Here is an 18,348-nt window from a genome sequence, read left to right as displayed (position 1 = left end):
CAACCCATTAGGAAGAGAGAAAGAGGATGTGCAGAACAAAATGCTTACGTACCTTATCCATCTCTCACTACTCCTTTTGATGCTTGAAATAGATGCACTGTGTTCACACTGCAGCAGGAAAATACTAACTTGGTCTACAATTTAGGGCAAAACTACACATTACACCTAGCTGGGTGCAATTTTTATTTTTCAGTGGGAAGCAGCCTCGGGACACAAAATTTAAAGGAAGAAATGGCAATATTACAGAAAATGTTTCCCTGCTAAAAAGTTGGGTTTTTTCCATCAGCAGGAGTAGGGAGGGAGATTTGAAGCAGGAAAATAGCTGACGGAAAAGAGTTAAGCAGCCTTCCTTGTCCCACGACTTCCCCACTTAACATTTAGCCCACATGTCATTTAAAAAGAAAAAAAAGCATCAAGGCAGTTGTTTATAATGTCTGGTTGGGCACTTAGGCCATGCACAGAAATTTTTGGTAGATGCTATGATGAATCCCCATTTGCTTTTGTGATACTAGGCCCAATACAGGAAGAGTAACCTTATAACTGTACAAACTATTGTGGTGTGGGGAATCTCAATGTAGGGGGAGAGGGGCTAAATGTTAATTGCAGTCACTTTCTCATAGCCCATTTAATAGAGACATTAAATTAAAAAATAAACGTAAAACGGTGGGATTGTGCTCTGTGGGAGTGGATATCCACGCACCACTGTTTTTCAACACCTGCTTATAGTTTATATCATAGGTAGGTGAGATAACAACAGAACGATTGGCCTGAAATCTTTTTTTCTTTTAAAAAAAGGTTTATAGATTGATACAATTAAAATAGTTTTCTAGAATCAATTCAAATTCATGCCATTTTAGAAAAATCATCCATTTCCAATGAAAATATTGTACAATATTATACATAAACTCAAAGCTTACAAACCATAACAACTACAGCAATAAATATGGAATCAGGGGTCCTAGAATTCCAAAGTACAGGCTGTTCATTAATTGCTTCTTCATTCCTGGAAATCCAGCATCCATAATAAAAAGGCCCACTTTATTTAAATTATTTGTAGACCAGGTGAGTATTTCTTTCATGTATTTAGTTCCTTTAAATAGATTGCAATGGTTTGTAATATACTTAGGAAACTGGCAATCCCTTTAAGTGTTTTGTGAAATCGAGGGCTCCTTGTGGAACTGGCCTTCCAAAATAAACCTTAAATAATTCATTCAAGTCTTCATTCAGAAATGATGCCTCTTGTGAAAATTTACCCTGAAATGAACAAGTGTTACAGTTTTATAAAGTAAAATCAAAATGTTGCATTATCAATCATCGTGTGTGATTTAAGAAGAGAATGGTGCAAGGCGGTACCTTTTTCCTGGGTGCCACTGACGCAACACGAGGATTAAAAGTCATTCCTTTCATACTGTAGGCCTCAAAAAGTTCTGTAGGCAACCTATGATGGATACAGGTTTCATTTTAATATACTATTTGCAAAAAAAATATATTGTGTCCTAAAGCAAGACTGGGGAAAAACCAAAGACCCTAAATTTTAGTATTTGTATTGGAGAGTTGAACAGCCCTGCAAAGCACCTTTAAAATATGTCAAAAATTGAGGCAAACAAAGAAATGAACACACACACACATAAAAAACACTGAACAGAATAATGGAGCAAGACTGAAGTCTTCTTCTGCATGCAGACACTTCCCTCCTTTCCTATCACTGATACTGGAATCCAGGATTATTGTATAAAACGCTTGACAGTGAACATTACACAGCTACATTTTTTAAAAAATCTGCTCCTTTAGTTCGCATTCAAGCTAACTCGGTAACTGGATCCATCTACTGTGACAATTAGCCATGGTAGCCAAGTACTGCTTCCAGGTTCAGGGGCAACTGGCCACTGAATGCCAGTTGCTGGGGTAAGAGCTATTGTGCACACCCCATGAGCACCTGACTGGGCACAGAGAGAAAAAGGTAATAGATCTTGTCCCATCTTTCTCAGGGGGAAAAGCAGATCCCTCCAGGGAGAAGGACTGCAGCTTCCACTCTTCAGCTGAGGAGCGAAGATTTCAATCCTGCTGCATGCTCACCCCACGGCTCAACTCTGGCAAGACCTATCAGCCATGACCTCATCATCATGACCTCTGACAACTGATGAGTAGCTGGCACTTCCCCCTGTCAAAGTTGGCCCACAGGGTGTGAGGTGGAGATAAAGATCTGGCCCACCAGGTCAAAATTTTTCCCCACCCCTGTATAGATACGTGAGCTGCTGAGTCTCTGGTTCTATACCAGAAAAGACTGCAGGGTTTTCTCCGCTAAACTTCATTCATATAATTTATGAATTACTTCCCATGAAGCATTCCAAAGCAATATAACGATAAAAACAATTTCAATTCTATACGGATACAGAGCAATACAAAATTCTTCACTTAAAAGGTTTGTGGGAAAAGGAAGGTCTGCAGCAGGCATCAAAAAGATAATAGACAGTGCCTGTGTGACACATTACGGGAGGGAGTTCTAAGGAGGAGGTACCAGCACACTGAAAGCCGGGCTCCTAAATTGTTCTTTTGAATCTATGCACATTTTTTTTCAAAGCAAACACCTTTCTCTCACCTCCGACTAAATTCATGCCCAAGAGATTCTGATCCTTCTGCTGGGGCACCAGCCACAAGGTGAGCTGCAAATTTCTGAACGACTGGGTGATAATGTCTCTGGGGGTTAGGGAGAGAGCACTGATGAGAAATTGGGAATGTAAACCTTTCTATATTAATGTAATGCATTTGACTATTTGAACTAAAGGTTATCATCAAAATTGTATTCTCTCCGCTTTAGGAACAAAAGCTCGACTGGTTAAACATCCCATGAGATGCAAGACAATTATGACGGGGGAATCTTAAGCCTTTTCCAAGAAGAGAGTTAAAGCATCTAGCAGTGGGGATCAATTAAGTGGAGAAGATGGGAAGATGCTGGGTGGTTCGCATGCATCACTGCTCATTACTTTCTCAGTAAATAAGATGAGGTAGGAAGAAGAAAAGTGCAAAGCAGAATGATGGAGCTAAACAGCCTGATTAAAAGAGTGAAAAGAGTTACTGAAGTTCAAAATCATATTCGCCACTGATGAAAACTGATTAATTGCATTATAAAAATGTTGTAAATAGAATTAGAATACTCAAGAACATTCATTCCTGCAAATTCTGACTTTATAAAAGTGTATTCAGAACAGAAAAAGAGCTTCCTAGGTTACTAGGGTTGAATAAGGCAACAAGACATTAGCTTCCGTGACACTCACCCGCAGAGTATGCAGTTCCCACAGTGCTGTGTTCTGAGCATTACAGTACTCTGGTTCATCCAGCTCAGGAAGGTAAAGTCCACTCCCTTGAGATTCATTGTCTAGGAGAAGGTCTGTCTTTGGGAAAGTCTACAATACCATCCAAGAAAAGAAAAGGAAAAAAGAAGAGAGTCCTACGTGAAATGGAATAATAATTACAAAGTTGTTACCATGTTTGCCACAGAAAACAAAATTGCATCTCCCCGAAAAGATAACTATCGATGTAAGAAACTTAAGATCTCTGAATATGTATATGGCCTGATGGATCATGTTAAAAGTCTCTGCTTTCATTTAAAGCAAAATAAACCAACTCTGGGGAACTCACGTCTGCTGTAAGAATTTTCAAAACATGTTAAGAATATTTCACATGTGGACCATTTTGTTCATTGTGTTGGAAGGAGCATTTTATTTGTAGCCTACCTCAGGGTAGGCGGCCAGAAGAAGAGAAACCTACAAAAGTCAAATACAATTGCTGCCTTCTCACCTAATGCTAAAACCACCGCTTAGCATTAAATGGACGAGACTCTACCAGTCGAATCAAATGCAACTGGGAGCAGGACTTCTGCCAAACTGAGTATCAGTTTCAAACAAGTATTACATATGTGCTAGAGACCCTGGTTTAAAGCAATGGTTAGTTTCAAAAGCCAGTTTCAAATAGCCCATTGTTTGAATTTGGCTTCTTAAGAAAGCTAGCCACTGTTTGTTTTAAACCAGGGTTGTATGAAATGCAAAGTCAAGATTCTTTGAGAGCTAGGGAAGGGGTACAAGCCCAATGCTTCATTCTTGCTCAGCTACATGGGCGTAAATCATGATTTAGTGCAAACCAGCCAATATGTAAGAAATTCCAATTAACAACCAAACTATGTCATTTCAAGATCAGAATCCAAACACCATTTTCAAACTGCAGCAATTAAAATACCTGCATCTTAGTAGAAAAGCAATAATCAGCCTCACCACCCAAGTTCTTGAAATACAATTGTCTTTACTGCCATCAGCATACTGAACCTGCCAGTCATCAAGCTTACAGCCCCTGGAGCTATCCTTTATACGAAGTATCTATAACAGACACCCCTCAGACTGTTCTAGGCCAACTCCAGTGAAAAGGTGACCCTGATTCTCTGAGTGACAGCTTGGGCCCAGTGGGCATTTCCCCTCTAAAAACTAAATCCAATGCAATGAAAGAGCTAAGATGTTGATGCCCATAGCAGAAAGAATAACTGAAGAAACAACAAGGCAGGAAAGCTGGAGAATTAGGGTTGCCATATTTCAAAAACCAGGAAGACCACAACATTGTTGAGGTTTTTTAAAGGAAACCACTGAAATTGTTGAGATTGGTGTTTTGTTTTGTTTTTTGGAAAACCCAAAGGTTGTTGGGCTTTTTTTTTTTTTTTTTACAAAAACACCGCCTTTCAGAAATCCCCCCCCCCGGATGTTAATTCCGCCTTTGAAATTCCAGTGATGTCCGGGAAAATCCAGACATATGTCACCCCTAGGAGAATGCTGGAGTGACTCCATCTCTTCTGACAAGAATGAAACTTGGCTTGGCACAACTAAAAGTTAAATGGAACGCTCTATGCTGGTCTGTGTCTGAACAAATGTGTGTGTAGATTTGTGAAGGTATGACATATTCTAAATAGCCTACACACTGTAGGAGTTTCAACAGAATGAGTTTGAAACATCCAACAGTTTTAGATCCCAATAGGACTATAGCTTAAGGGTCTCATTAGCTATGTTTTAAAGAACTTACATGCATTAATGTTCTGTTGGTTGCCAAGATACCAATGCAGGAGTCTGGAAGGAGATGGAGGGCTACTGTGGAGAGGCGCTTTATGAAAGCAAGAGCTCTCTGCTGGGACACCTGCTTCCTACGTTTGGTGAGCATCACATCAAGGCACTGCAGCACTATCGCCACATCTTCATTTGTAGCACCTTAAAACAACACGTGTGGTTCAAAACCCATTTGAATGCAGGAACATATATCCAAAAGAACACCAGAAAGATTGAAGACACCCGCTATTTCCCGATTCTATTTTTAATTTATTTAAGAAAGATTCACCAATTAAGAATTACACCAGCTATTTAGCAAAAAAAGAAACACTACAGAACACCACTGAAACCCACTGGTGGGTTATTTCTGTAGAGAAAGTACCAAGACATACAATTTCACTCCATCTACCATAGAAGTATATAAAAGACAGTGCTTGAGCTTTGTTATTACGAAACCATTGAAATAAGGAGTTACCTGCATGTAGTTTAAGTAGTATCTTGTAAAGGTGTGTGTAGAACTTCAAAGGGTCGATGTTAAGGACATCACCTATCCAAAATAATTCCAGTTAAGTAGGTTTGTTGCTGTAACCGTAAAACAACTTACTTCCTTAAATGACAAGACGTTCAAAGGGAATACTTCAGAGCAGTGTTTTTCAAACTTGGGTCTCCAGCTGTTGTTGGACTATAACTCCCATCATCCCTGATCACTGGTCCTGCTAGCTAGGGATGATGGGAGTTGTAGTCCAACAACAGCTGGAGACCAAAGTTTGAAAAACACTGCTCTGGGATTTAGTTTCCTCTGGAGCTAAGTGCGTGCTGGAGACTGGCTGAACCTGTGCAATATATTCCTTTAATTACAAATATACAAGCAAAGTCAACTGGAAGAATTCAGATTCCTTAAAACAAACAGGCAACATTGATCCTGGTTCAGAGCCAAAACAAAAAGTGTCTTCTCGCTGTCTCTCTAGTCCTTCCTCAAAGTCTATCACATTTCCTTGGGTGGAACTTTTAGTTAAATCTTTGACCACTCAAGCCCATCAGACAAACCTAGCAATGGTCCCATTCAGGCTAATCACAAAAGAAATGCAATATGAAAATTAAACTGTACCTTGACCAGACAAAATGTGAAAAGCAGAAAGAATACAGTGCAGACTCTCTCTGTGGCTTAACACCTGAAAATAAAGGAAATGCATCAGAAAGATACAGACCAAAAGTCTTATATATCTTTAGACAAAGGATAAACTTACCCCTGAGACCATAAGAGAATGTAGAACAAGCAAAAGGTCATCAAAAAATTCCAAATTTATGAGGTGGGCGAACCTAAAATCAAGGAGTTAGATTTGTGAATTTACAGAAGATTTCTCTGTCAAACTCAAAGCATGCCATTGCAATTATAGTTTGTTTTATAGTGCAACTATCTTAAACAACATTCTTAAGTAGTCTTCTCTTTTGCAGTATGATCATTAATCACACACTACTTGTAATCCAAAAAAAGAACAGCATTCCTCCATCTGCCAGCTATCATTTTGAAAACAAAACAGGATGCTATACAAGCAACGCATGAAACAGATGAAATACATACCAAACTTTTTAGCAATGTTATTTTAGAACTGCATTGAATTTCAATTGCTTTTATTCTTCCAACTTTCTTCTACCCTGATTTTTATTTAATTTTTCTGAGTAATTTTAAGCGAAGTGTTTAAACAAATTTAAGCAGTGGGTTGCATTTAACTAAGTTCTACCCAGGCCCACTGAAATTAGTGGACATGATCAATTTAGCTCCATTAATTGCAATGAGCCTACTCCAGTAAAACCTTTTCAATGAAAGTTTTTATGTTGATATAATGTGCCTTGTTAGGAACTTTTATAAAGAATGGTCACTCAAAAATTGCTTTGAAATTCTTACTTTGCAAGGCCTTCCAACACAGCAGGCAAAAGGGGAGACTTCTGTGCTTTTTTCAGTATTCGGAAGTAAGTTAAAAATACAATATTCAAGGTTTCTGTGTGCTGTAGAGAAAAGACACCCACAAATGAACACATATGGATAATTCCGAGTTCACCGTATTTAAGTTCTGTTCACACTTGCCTGGATTTGAAAGCCATTAATCAAAAACCACCTTAAATTTCCTAGGATTACTTAATTGCTAGCAAGATCAGTTCCTAATTACTGGTTTACATCATTATGAATCATAGCAGGGATAGCTGTGGATAGACACCCCTATTGTAATACATAATGCCCTAAACCAGTAATTATTGAATTGCAAGGAAAAAAACAGACCACTAGTCTGTTATTGCACTATTTATACTCCCTCAACTATTGTGCTGAGTAAAAACAACTACTAATAATAAAGATTAACCACAATGAGGGATAAATCCGTGCTTATAGTATCAGTCTTTGTGTTTACTGTGCATACAGCCCACCCACATTTTATGACTAGAAACTTATTTCTAAGGAACCACAGAACCAAAGCAAGAATTTGAAACAAATATTACAATTGGCAATATCTGGTCTTATTTTACTTGTGCATAATACAAAACTCAGCAGTACACCACACTCATGAAAATATACTTACCAGTTTCAGTTTTTTCTCTGTGCTCTCTGAGGCTTCTGCTTCTAAGAGTTCTCTTTCCAGTTTCTCTTCTGCTTTCTTCCACTGAAAATGTACAAGGCTTTTTTGTAAGAAAAGACAAGATTCTGGTAGTATTAAGGTAATTACTTTGCAGTCGTTGGGTCAGTTCAGATGTAACGTCTCTGATCAGAAACATGCCGCATGCTCCTTCCTCCTCTTATGGACTATGAGTGGTCAGATAGTTGCTTCTTCCTGGTACAGGCAACCTAACTGGCTTTTCATCAAATGCTTGCTCTCCAAACCAGAATTGCAAATTTGGATTGGAAACGCAGGCCTTGTTTGAAAAACTTCTAAACCATTGTTAGTTCCTAAAGAAGCTGGCTTGTTTAGAACCTAACCCATAGCTGTCAACTTTTCCCTTTTCTTGCAAGGAATCCTATTCGGAATAAGGGAATTTCCCTTTAAAAAAGGAAAATGTTGACAGCTATGATCTAACCTCCAATTTATACACAATGCTAAGTAGAGACTGAGGAAAACACAACCGAAACCATTATCCCAGATATGTGGGAAGAAGTGAGGTGTGTGCACGAGCCCAATGCTTTGCTCTGTCTCATGGAGGTTTGCCCATGTAGCCCCAAACCATGATTTTGATTATATGTGAACTGACCATGATGTTTAAAGCAACATGAGAAACAGAAGTGGGACTATTTTCAGCTGTACTAAAAGCCTCTCAGCAGCAAAAGCATGATGGGATCACTTTAACAAAAAATCTTCCCATACATAACCAGCAAGAAACAATCTGCAGAACTGTGTTTTGCAGTGTTCACATGGCCACAAAACAAAAGTCCTGAGACATGAACCCAAGAGCTAATTTAGGGGCACCCAAGAATGTCAGCAAGCTCAGCTGAGATTTATTGTTTTATACTATCTCTCAAACAGCAGTCACTTCCTCGCCAAATCATAATATAGTTTCAAAAGGAGGACGTCTTGAGGAAGTGTTGTTTCAAAATCTTCTTGGACAATGGAACTCACTGGTTAGTTATTTGGATACAAGCCAGAAACCGTTCCATTTTCTAATGAAATTCAAAATATATGTGTACACTACAGTGTAAGAAGTACCTTTCTTTGCATCCTTGAAAGATTTTTCCGTTTCTCTTGATAAGACATGAACCTCTTCTTTGGCGTGATGTCTTCTGCATCTTTTTTCACTTCTACTTCCTTAATTCTTAGGTGAATTAGTGTCATTAGCACCTAAAGATAATCCAGTAACATTTATTTCTCAAATTCATTAAAAGCACAGATCTTACAAAACATAAAACTGCCTGAGACCATTTCTTTCTCTTTTATATCCATACGCATAAATGCCATCCTTGCCAACAACTCATGAAGAATGGAAAGAGTAACGTTTGGGAAACAACTGGTGTGTTTTTTTGTTTGCAATAATATGCCATAGTACAGTGGTGCCCCGCAAGACGAATGCCTCGCAAGACGAAAAGCTCGCTAGACGAAAGGGTTTTGCGGTTTTTGAGCTGCTTCGCAAGACGAATTTCCCTATGGGCTTGCTTCGCAAGACGAAAACGTCTTGCAAGTTTGTTTCCTTTTTCTTAACACCGTTAATACAGTTGCGACTTGACTTCGAGGAGCAACTCATAGAACGCGGTGTGGTAGCCTTTTTTGAGGTTTTTGGTGATTTTTGAAGCTTTTCCAAAACTTTTCCGACACCGTGCTTCGCAAGATGAAAAATTCGCTAGACGAAAAAACTCGCAGAACGAATTAATTTCGTCTTGCGAGGCACCACTGTACTTCAATAAGGATAGTAAATATTTAAAGTCCATTTTTAACTATTGCTCCACACTGGAGAGGAAGGAAGGAACTTACCTCAGGTCTAACATCATAATTCCTGCTTTTCACAAGGCCAGAAATCACCTTCACCACACCAAGGGAGGCATAGCCAAGTTTATCCTGCTTGAAGAGGGTCTTTACTGCACCACAGCACATTTCAGAAATCTGGAAAGTTGGAAGTTTCGATTATCAGTGTTTATTCAACCAGCACTGCTTTCTGAATGAAAAAAATGTAAAATGCCATGAACAAAGACTTTTACCCTTCCAGAAAGTGATTCATATTTACTTTGAAATGACATACAATATTTCAATATACCAGTAACGGCTGCTGTCATGACTATGGGGTATGCCTACCTGTTTTGAAGCATCATTCATGAGTGGCACGATGAGTACAATAATATTATTGTGGAAGTTGAAGTGAGGCAGGGCCACCAACAGCTCACACAAGCACTTCACAGCAATCTCTGCAAGGCCTTTGTATGCTTTTAGTGAAATCACGTTGCTTTTCTTCAGCTTCCTTTGCTTCCAATCTAAGTGAAATATTGCATAAAAGCCTGAGTATTTTGCCATCCCAGCTTCTGAAATTACTACTATTATTTCCAGGTGGGGGAAAAAATATATTACTTGCATATTTCCTGCCACAATGACACATAGGGCTTAGAATGAAAACACACACACAATGCCATATCCTTTAAAAAAAAATACTAGGAAAAATACTTTCCTAGCCCTGCAACTCAGGATCAAGAGTTGAGATTCTAGAGTTTAAATCGGGGATCTTCTCCATGCTTTGTGTTAGGGATACTACCAATAGCTGCTTATTTCCAACAACAAAATAATTTTAGCGCTCAACATTTAAGAGCATATCCCCATCCTCAGCCATACACCCTGCCTGCCGTACCTTTCACAGATTGCTCCAGATTTTCTAAATAAAACTTGTACTGGCTGACAATGCCTTCTTCAAATTCTCTTAATTTCTGAGTTTCTTTTCTAACCTGTGGATAAACAAAGAAACAATGTAAAACATCTTGCCATAAATCTACTGTGTGACAACTGCAACACATTTATTTAAGTTTCAGAAGATGTCACCATCTGCAGTATCTATTTTTAAGTCTTTACAAGAAGTATTTGGGAAAATTTGTTACCCAACAGTTTTGAGAGAAAGGTGTACTCTTCATTTTTGGTACCCCAAATGCCAACATTTCAACAACTAAGCTTAAAAACTGTGGGCTATTTTTACGGAAAGAAATAATTTCATAGATAAAAACTCTTAATTTCTTCCTCCATAAATATAACAAGTTGTATTACCCTCCCAACTTGACATCAAGCTACTCTGAAACATACTACAACCTCACCTTTGTGTTTTTCTCTTTCTCAGTTAAAGGTCTGATTTTGTAAGATGGAGTAATGTCTTTGAAAAGCTCCATCAGAGAAATCATCACCAGCTTTCGCACAATCACGGCCACATTGGGATCCTGTTCCATTAACATCGCACGCAACTCTTTCAGCTTCTTTATCTGCTCAAGCAAGGATGACATAACCATGAAATATAATTGGCAACTACAGGTAAACCAGACAAAATTTATGCATACACTGTCATTGTAATGTGAGGAGCAACAACTACTGCCATCTTCAGAGAACATGCACACAGAATTCAAGATCACAACATATTCTAGATATTCATATGGTGTAAAATATTTTAGTAACACTCTATCTTTATACCATCAATTTCTGTGATATCACCCATTTTTCAAATGAAGCTTTAATGGATTTGTATCAGTGAGGAGGTGCTAGGTTTTCCCAAAACTGAGGTCATGCCCCCACTGATTTTTGTTTTAGCTTGTGTGGTGGGGTTTTAGTTTAACCAAACAACTACACCTTCTGAGACAATATGAAAACTGCCAGATCACATCAAGTCTACTTCCCAATGTACCCTGGAAAGACTAAAAGACACAGTCTCACAATTGGCAAGGACCAGTTTGTTTTCATCAGCAATTACAAAAGCAGTAATCACAGTGGCTACCTTTCAAATGGAAAATACCTGGAACCCACGGGCTCTTCCTGTCTCTCTAAACCTTTCAGTTTGCAGTTTCACACTGCCAACTGTTTTCACTTCAGATTTTAATCTCCCTCCAGAGATTTTTTTTGTGTGTGTGAGTGTGTGACAAGTCAAATTCTTAAATTGAAGTACTGCCTGTGAAGCAGTTACAGAACATTGCTTTTAGGGAACAACTTCTCAAAAGGATGGCAAAAACGTTGAGAGGAAAAAATAAAAGCAAAGTTAATGGTATTCATTTAATTCCATGCATAAAACTGTTTCAACAGCATCCAAGAGAAATACTGTAAAAGGAGCCTAAAGGAAAGGAAACTATCCCTTCCAATCCAGAAGGCAATCACACAAAATCTGTGAGATGAGAGCATGAACAACAGCACATAACCCGTGAGACCTCACTGTGCCAAGCCATTAAAAGCCAACATTTGTTTCCACACTAAATATGATGCATCTGAATCTTTGGCATGTAAAACTCATTCTCTTACTTTTTTATGGCATGGCCAGTTTCAACTCAACTGAAATGTTACTTACATTATTTTCTGGGTCAGACAAGATGGCAGATGCCAAGGCAGCTATGTGCATCTTTTTCTCTTGTAGCTTCTTTTTCCTATGAACTAGCAGTTCTTCAGCAGTGAGAACAGGTAATGGTTCTTCAAGAGCTGGTGATAAAGAAAAACGCTGTTCATGTCTTAGAGCAGGCTTCCCTAACCTTGGCCCTCCAGATGTTTTGAGACTACAATTCCCATCATCCCTGACCAGTGGTCCTGCTAGCTAGGGATCATGGGAGCTGTAGGCCAAAAACATCTGGAGGGCCAAGGTTGAGGAAGCCTGTCTTAGAGGGTATGTATGCACGTGTGTGTGCCTCCACACCAGAGCTGGAAAGGGTGGACATTTGAAATAGAGACTAGAAACTTCCATTGGCATTCTCATCAGCCCCTGGTCAAACCTTTATTCAGGTAAACGGACCTTTTAGGAGTTGGTTGGGTTTTTCAGGGGGTGGCATTCAGTTGTATTCAGCCAAGACTTTCAAATAATAGTTTAGGTTTCCATTCTCCTTTGTGAGCTACCCTAGTCAGGTTTCTATTCAATTTAGGTTGACTCCATAAACGCAACATCTGGAAACACTTTAAGAGCAATTCATTTCTTTGGCAGTATTATACTTATTTTACTTGCTCTATCCAGTAACTCAGCAATGAGGACAAACCACAAAATGTTCTCTGAACCAATGAAGTAATTTACACTAATATGCTTCAAGAACAGTAACACCATTTGAATGTCCATTAATATTTAATCTGTACAAAATCTTTTTTTTAAAGTCTTAAATACCTTGTGCCTCTTCCATTTCTTCTATTTCGTCCTCCTTCTCCTCCTCTTCCTCTTCCTCTTTAACTACAAGAAAGAGCAAGCTCTTTTAAAATTCAGCATTGTGAATGATCCAGTTCTTAAATCAAACTGACAGCTTGCCTGGCAATCTTGATTGTGCCTCACCTGGCTTTTCCATGGTCTGTGGAATAATTCCACGTTTGTCTTTGATGGGAAGCAGATGAATAAGTTCTTTTTCAGGCTCAGTCTGCATGCGCCTTGGCTTCTTCTCATATTTCTCAATCACACTCTCGCTCTTACGTTTCTTGGCATGAACAGGTTCACTATAAAGTGAAAGACTTGTCAGACTCTCATATGGATAATTTAGAACTCTTACATATAAAAATATTTTCACAAACAGAACTACAAAGGAATAGTTACAATGAAAACAAACTTACAATTTTCTCTATAATGCCACTTAATCAGACTTTTAAAAAAGATTAAACTGGTCAAACTATCTGCCACTGAAGGCTTTTCCAAATGCTGTGATTTACCAATGGGAACAAATGAAATTGTCACTATCCAGACCCTTCTGCCTTATTAAGTGCTTCCATTACATTACATTTTCTACAAACAGCTAGCCCAAGCTAATGCCAAGCAGAGATTCTTTTCACAGCAAGTATAACTACAGCAGGGTTTTTGATTCCATTAATGTCACAGATGCCCTGAACTTTAAAGAGCAATGGAATTCTTCTGCAAACTACCCATGCTACTGTTAATGTACCATCAAACTTCTATCTTTGTCCCTTCCTCCCTCCCATATGGAATATGTGAACTCATTCTCTGCAACACTTGAGCACATACTTCTGACTTTTCTTTTTTAAAAAAAAACTTATTACACAGAGAAGGGGATATTGCTTGGAATAGTAAAACACTCAAGCAGAGAAGACTTAGTCATGCAGGGAAAAGGCCTATTCTGTTATGGCCTTTTGTATTAAAGGTCTGACACTGAGGGGCAAAATTAGATTCAACATACGCTGAATAAACTCTCAAAGAACAAATAAAACAACAGAAGTGCTGCAACATCCACTATTCCCTAGTTTGCAAACACCTACTTGGAAGAAAGATCTCGTGTTATAAAAGATGCCCTCTGAGCAAGTTCCTCCATTAATTTCATATCATCTTCATCCATCATATCAAGAGGAAGAGCTTCCTCTTCTTCTTCTTCCCTTTCTGCCAAGGCAAATAAAATCAGAATAACTTCAGAGGCACTAAGAGAGATACACACTACAAAAGGCAGATGGAAATACCTTTTACTTTGATTTTGTTGAATGAGGGGCACAACTGTGGCACATTAGTTTAACGAGGGATGAGAATATAAAAGAACACTTGTGAGTAAACAATTACCTTTATGTACAGGGTGAGTCTTTTAAAAGAGGCCCTGTGGAACATGTGTACTGTACTCTGTATCCACGGGGCCTCTTTTAAAGGACACCCTGTATGTAGAATCCAACTGCATTTTGCTACCTCTATATTGCTCTCTGTAGAGCTCATGTGTGCCTGGTAAAATGTTGGTTTCTAATCATGGCTTCCAGGTAAACTATGCTTCAGCTGTTCAGACAGTCTGCAAGCTATGGTTTGCCTCAAACCTGGACCAGAGCCTGGGAGGGAATGGCCATGTTCAAGAGGGAGCATGATCTCAATGTTCACTCACAGAATGCCAAAGACTGATTTGGCATTAATCTTTGCTTAGCTCCTGAGTGATCACTTAATCCAAAGACAATGTGGGCTTAGCCATTTCAGTTCTGTATCATCAAGGACACTATCCACTGCAATAGTACTTCACTCCACATAGCATTTCCATATTCCCAAAGCAACAATATTTTGCAGTTTGAATAATGGAAAAGTACAGTCACTGAAACAGAAGCACTCCTTGAGTAAAGACATCTGGATTTCATACAATTAACTGAGCAACTCTCAATTATCATCATCATCATCATCACCTTTTTTTATTTGTATACCATCTTTCTATCTTACAATACTCAAGGTGGTTTACAAACTGAAGAAAAAAAATGTACAACTTACAACAATCTAATGCAATACAAAAACGTGATAATAAAACTAAAATAAGCAACCTACATCAAAAAGTAACTTTCAACAATTATTAGAATTATACAAAATAATAATATCAACATATAAAAGTTAAACAGAAATCCACTCAACAGTTACAATAAATAATTTCTAAACTATAATTAAGAAAACAATGGCAAGCCACAGTACATAAAATAATACAATACAAATTGAGAAGCAGAGACTGGAGGGTGGGGTAAGGCAGGTGGAAGGAGGCCTTGCTTGATGAAGTCTCTCCCCCCTCCTTCTTCCTCCAAGCACAGCTTCCTTATGAGGACTTCCAGGGCTGGGGGGTGGGGCAAGGCAGGTGGAAAGAGGCCTTGCCTGATGGAGTCTCTCTCCTCACTAAATTTTGTTGCACTAAAAATGGATTGCCTTGAAAAAAACTATATGAAGACTATCTTTACTTACTTTTAATTACTAATGTGATGACCCCAACTTTTAAATGAATAATTCAAAACATTACTCATAAGTGCTGTTATCTACCACAGGCCTTTTGAATTGGATGGGCTAGAAATTTGGGTAGAATTAAACGACTACTAGTCATAATACCTTGAAATGCCAAATACTGGAAGCTAAAAACAACAACACAGAGAAGAGCTGGTTCCCATCATGCTCTATTTGTAGGTTACCCAGACATACCCAGCTGTCCAGGTGGAAACAGAATTATGCACTAAATAAAAATCTATACATTAAAGCACAATCCTATACATGTGTATTAAAATTAAGTCCCATTGGACTGACTCCCAATGTAAGTTAGTATAGAATTCCAGCCTTCTCATGGCCCAAGCTTCCGTGGACTCAAGCCCATTTTTTTCAGATGCAATGGATGACCTGTTGTATCAGAATCCCTGTTACTTACATTTATTCTATGGGTAAGGCAGCTTCATTTTGAGAATCACCGCTCAAAAATATAATCAGTCCCTAGAATTAGTTATCAAAATCAAAACATTATGAGAAAATGCTCTAGTGGGGTGGGGAACACCGAAAGATGGTGCAACTGCTGCAGGCTGCATCCAGCCTATTAACTGCCAAGGTTTACTTCAATAACCTGCATCGCTCACATGCGAACTGCCTAATTTGAGATATGTATAACATTTTACACTATGAAAAGCACTTCGATCACATAAAGGGTCACAATCTAAAAGGGGACCTCATATTCTGTGCCGTAGTGAAAACCTCCGGATACCATGGAAGCCTATTACTATTATGTCCTCACCACACACACACACAACCAGTCTCACCTGGATGTTTTTTCTTGTTATCCTCCAAAGGCATTGGCTTCTTGGATACAGCATCTTTGACAGCTTGTCTGAGCTTCCTTTGTTCTTTTCGGTATTTCTTGGCAGTACTCTGCTGCTTGAACTGTTTGTTTTTTAACTTGTTGTCAAGTTTTATTTTACTTGTTTTCAACAGCTTGCGGAAGCTTGGAACCCGTTTTTTGCTTTTTCTCTGGAGGCGATAAGGGCTGTGTTAGTTGACACGCATCTATCCATAATATTCCTAAGACCTTTTTAACTTAAGCCTTATAACATTTAAGCAGCAGCAGCATAAATGACGGCCAAGGTTTTTGAAATGCTCGAGATGGAAATATTAAGCTAACATCACACGGGAAAGAAGATGTGGGATAGATGGAAGACACGCTACTAGTTTGATTAAGGCGCAATATCTACTTTTAAGAACGCAATTGATTGATTTGGATTAAGAGAAATAAAGGCTAAGGAACCCTAAAGTAAAAAGCCAAATTATGCAAGGTGATTTGTAAATGGGAAAAAATAAATGCTATCGCTGAAAATTCCAGTTTCCAAATCACACGCGCACCCCAGAGGAGCCACTCTGCACACCGATAGGGTGCTGGACTACAACTCCCATCATTCCCTGCCAGCGTTAGCCAGGAGGGACGACGGGAGTTGTAGTCCAACAACATGTGAGGGGGAGATAGGGGTAAACGTAGCTGTTAACGACGAGGCTGTTCCCGGCCGCGGTCCCTCCGCCAAGCCCACCAGAACGAGCCGCTCCCGCGGCGCCTCGCCATTTCTCCCTCCGCTCCACCTCCTGCTGCCCAAGCGCCGACCAGCAACCCCGTCAGGGTATCCCGAGGCTTCCTCCCCCCCACAGCCAAAGCAGCCGCCCGCCCCCCAAATCTCAACCCCCACCCCAATTCTCTCTCTCTCTCTCACCGGCTTCATGGCAGCGGAAAGCAAGGAAGGCGAACACGCTCGGAGCAAACCAACACGCCTCAGCCACGCGAGGCACCGGAAGTAGCTCTCCCCGGACAAAGAGAGGGCGGAAAAGCCATCAGGAGGTCAGGCGGATCCTGCTTCCCCACAGCGACCTCTGTCGGAGAGGAGGAGGAGGAAGGCAAAAGGCATCTCTCCCTGCAAGCCCATCGCCGGGCAGCGACGACTCACTTTCTCAGGGTTTTTTATGAGCCCACAGGAGCGCTTTCGTGGGCGCACAAAGGGGTGGGTTAGGCTGAAATGGGGCTCGGTCCCAGAATATATAGTCGCAGAGGGGAGAAGAGACATAAAATGAGACCAGGAGGAGCTTTCTGGGTTTTTTGCTCAAATTCCCATGCATGGACCATCGCTGGTTCCCTGGGTGTAGCGGGGGGGAGGCAGCTTCACAGACACACACACACACACCCATCAAGTAAATAAATAAAAATACTTGAGTAGAAATTGTAGAAAGATTTGGACCGATTCCCATTCTGAATCTGCTAGACAAGAGCCAGACTGAGGATGGAGAAGTATCTGCATCACCCCCGTACAAAGGCTTTGTTTTTGTAGGGACAGGCTTTAAGATGCCTAAACAAAAAAAGGTTAGGAAAAGATGAGGTTTAACGCCTCCTACCCCACCAGAGATTGTCCAATATTAAGCATTCTCAAATCGTGGCAGGCTTCATTTTTGTGCCTCTGACTTCCCCCACCTGCCAATAAATGGGACAATGAGGAGACTAGCGCCAATACTTTCAGTGGCTGCATCTGAAGGGGACAGAAAACGGTTGCGATTGTGGAGCTGCACATTATCAAGGAACAAAGCAAAGCTTATTTTAGGAAATAGCAGTGCTGTCCAATCTAGTGTTTACCTACATTTGTCCAGACCTATAACCTGCCTGCTATAGCCTGATTGGCCCAGGTACAATATCTCACACGCGGCATTAGAAACCCAAAGATTTGCACATGGGGTTTTAAAACACGAATTTCATTTAACCAAAGATCTTGAGTGCTTCCTTTTTCCCATAGAAGGGGGTACAAAATAGCAGAGGGTGAGGCACTTGCATGGATCCTATGCAGTCATGAATATATTCTATAGCAACAGTTTTAAGCTTTAAAACAATTATAGCAAATTACTTGCCTGGCATTTTCTAAGA

At 39.7% G+C, this 18,348-nt stretch overlaps 1 protein-coding gene across 1 annotated transcript; it reads right to left on the bottom strand.

The window, feature by feature from the left end:
* Positions 1-170: 170 nt before the first annotated feature.
* Positions 171-17,297, bottom strand: NOC3L (NOC3 like DNA replication regulator). Its single transcript, XM_083503062.1, has 21 exons — positions 17,156-17,297; positions 16,220-16,427; positions 13,961-14,078; positions 13,032-13,189; positions 12,870-12,932; positions 12,075-12,202; positions 10,846-11,007; positions 10,392-10,485; positions 9,848-10,023; positions 9,530-9,658; positions 8,771-8,902; positions 7,655-7,735; positions 6,988-7,088; positions 6,329-6,401; positions 6,190-6,253; positions 5,557-5,628; positions 5,062-5,243; positions 3,276-3,404; positions 2,600-2,697; positions 1,354-1,438; positions 171-1,254 (listed from the first exon to the last, which is right to left on the bottom strand). The coding sequence occupies exons 1-21, from the start codon at positions 17,162-17,164 to the stop codon at positions 1,123-1,125; spliced, it is 2,394 nt and encodes a 797-aa protein (XP_083359188.1). The 5' UTR covers positions 17,165-17,297; the 3' UTR covers positions 171-1,122.
* Between the last annotated feature and the right edge of the window lie 1,051 nt (positions 17,298-18,348).

Source organism: Podarcis liolepis, assembly GCF_965112155.1.
Source record: "Podarcis liolepis genome assembly, chromosome: 5".
Taxonomy (NCBI): Eukaryota; Metazoa; Chordata; class Lepidosauria; order Squamata; family Lacertidae; genus Podarcis; species Podarcis liolepis.
Note: the sequence above shows the minus strand (reverse complement) of the source record. Positions and strands in the feature narration are given on the sequence as shown.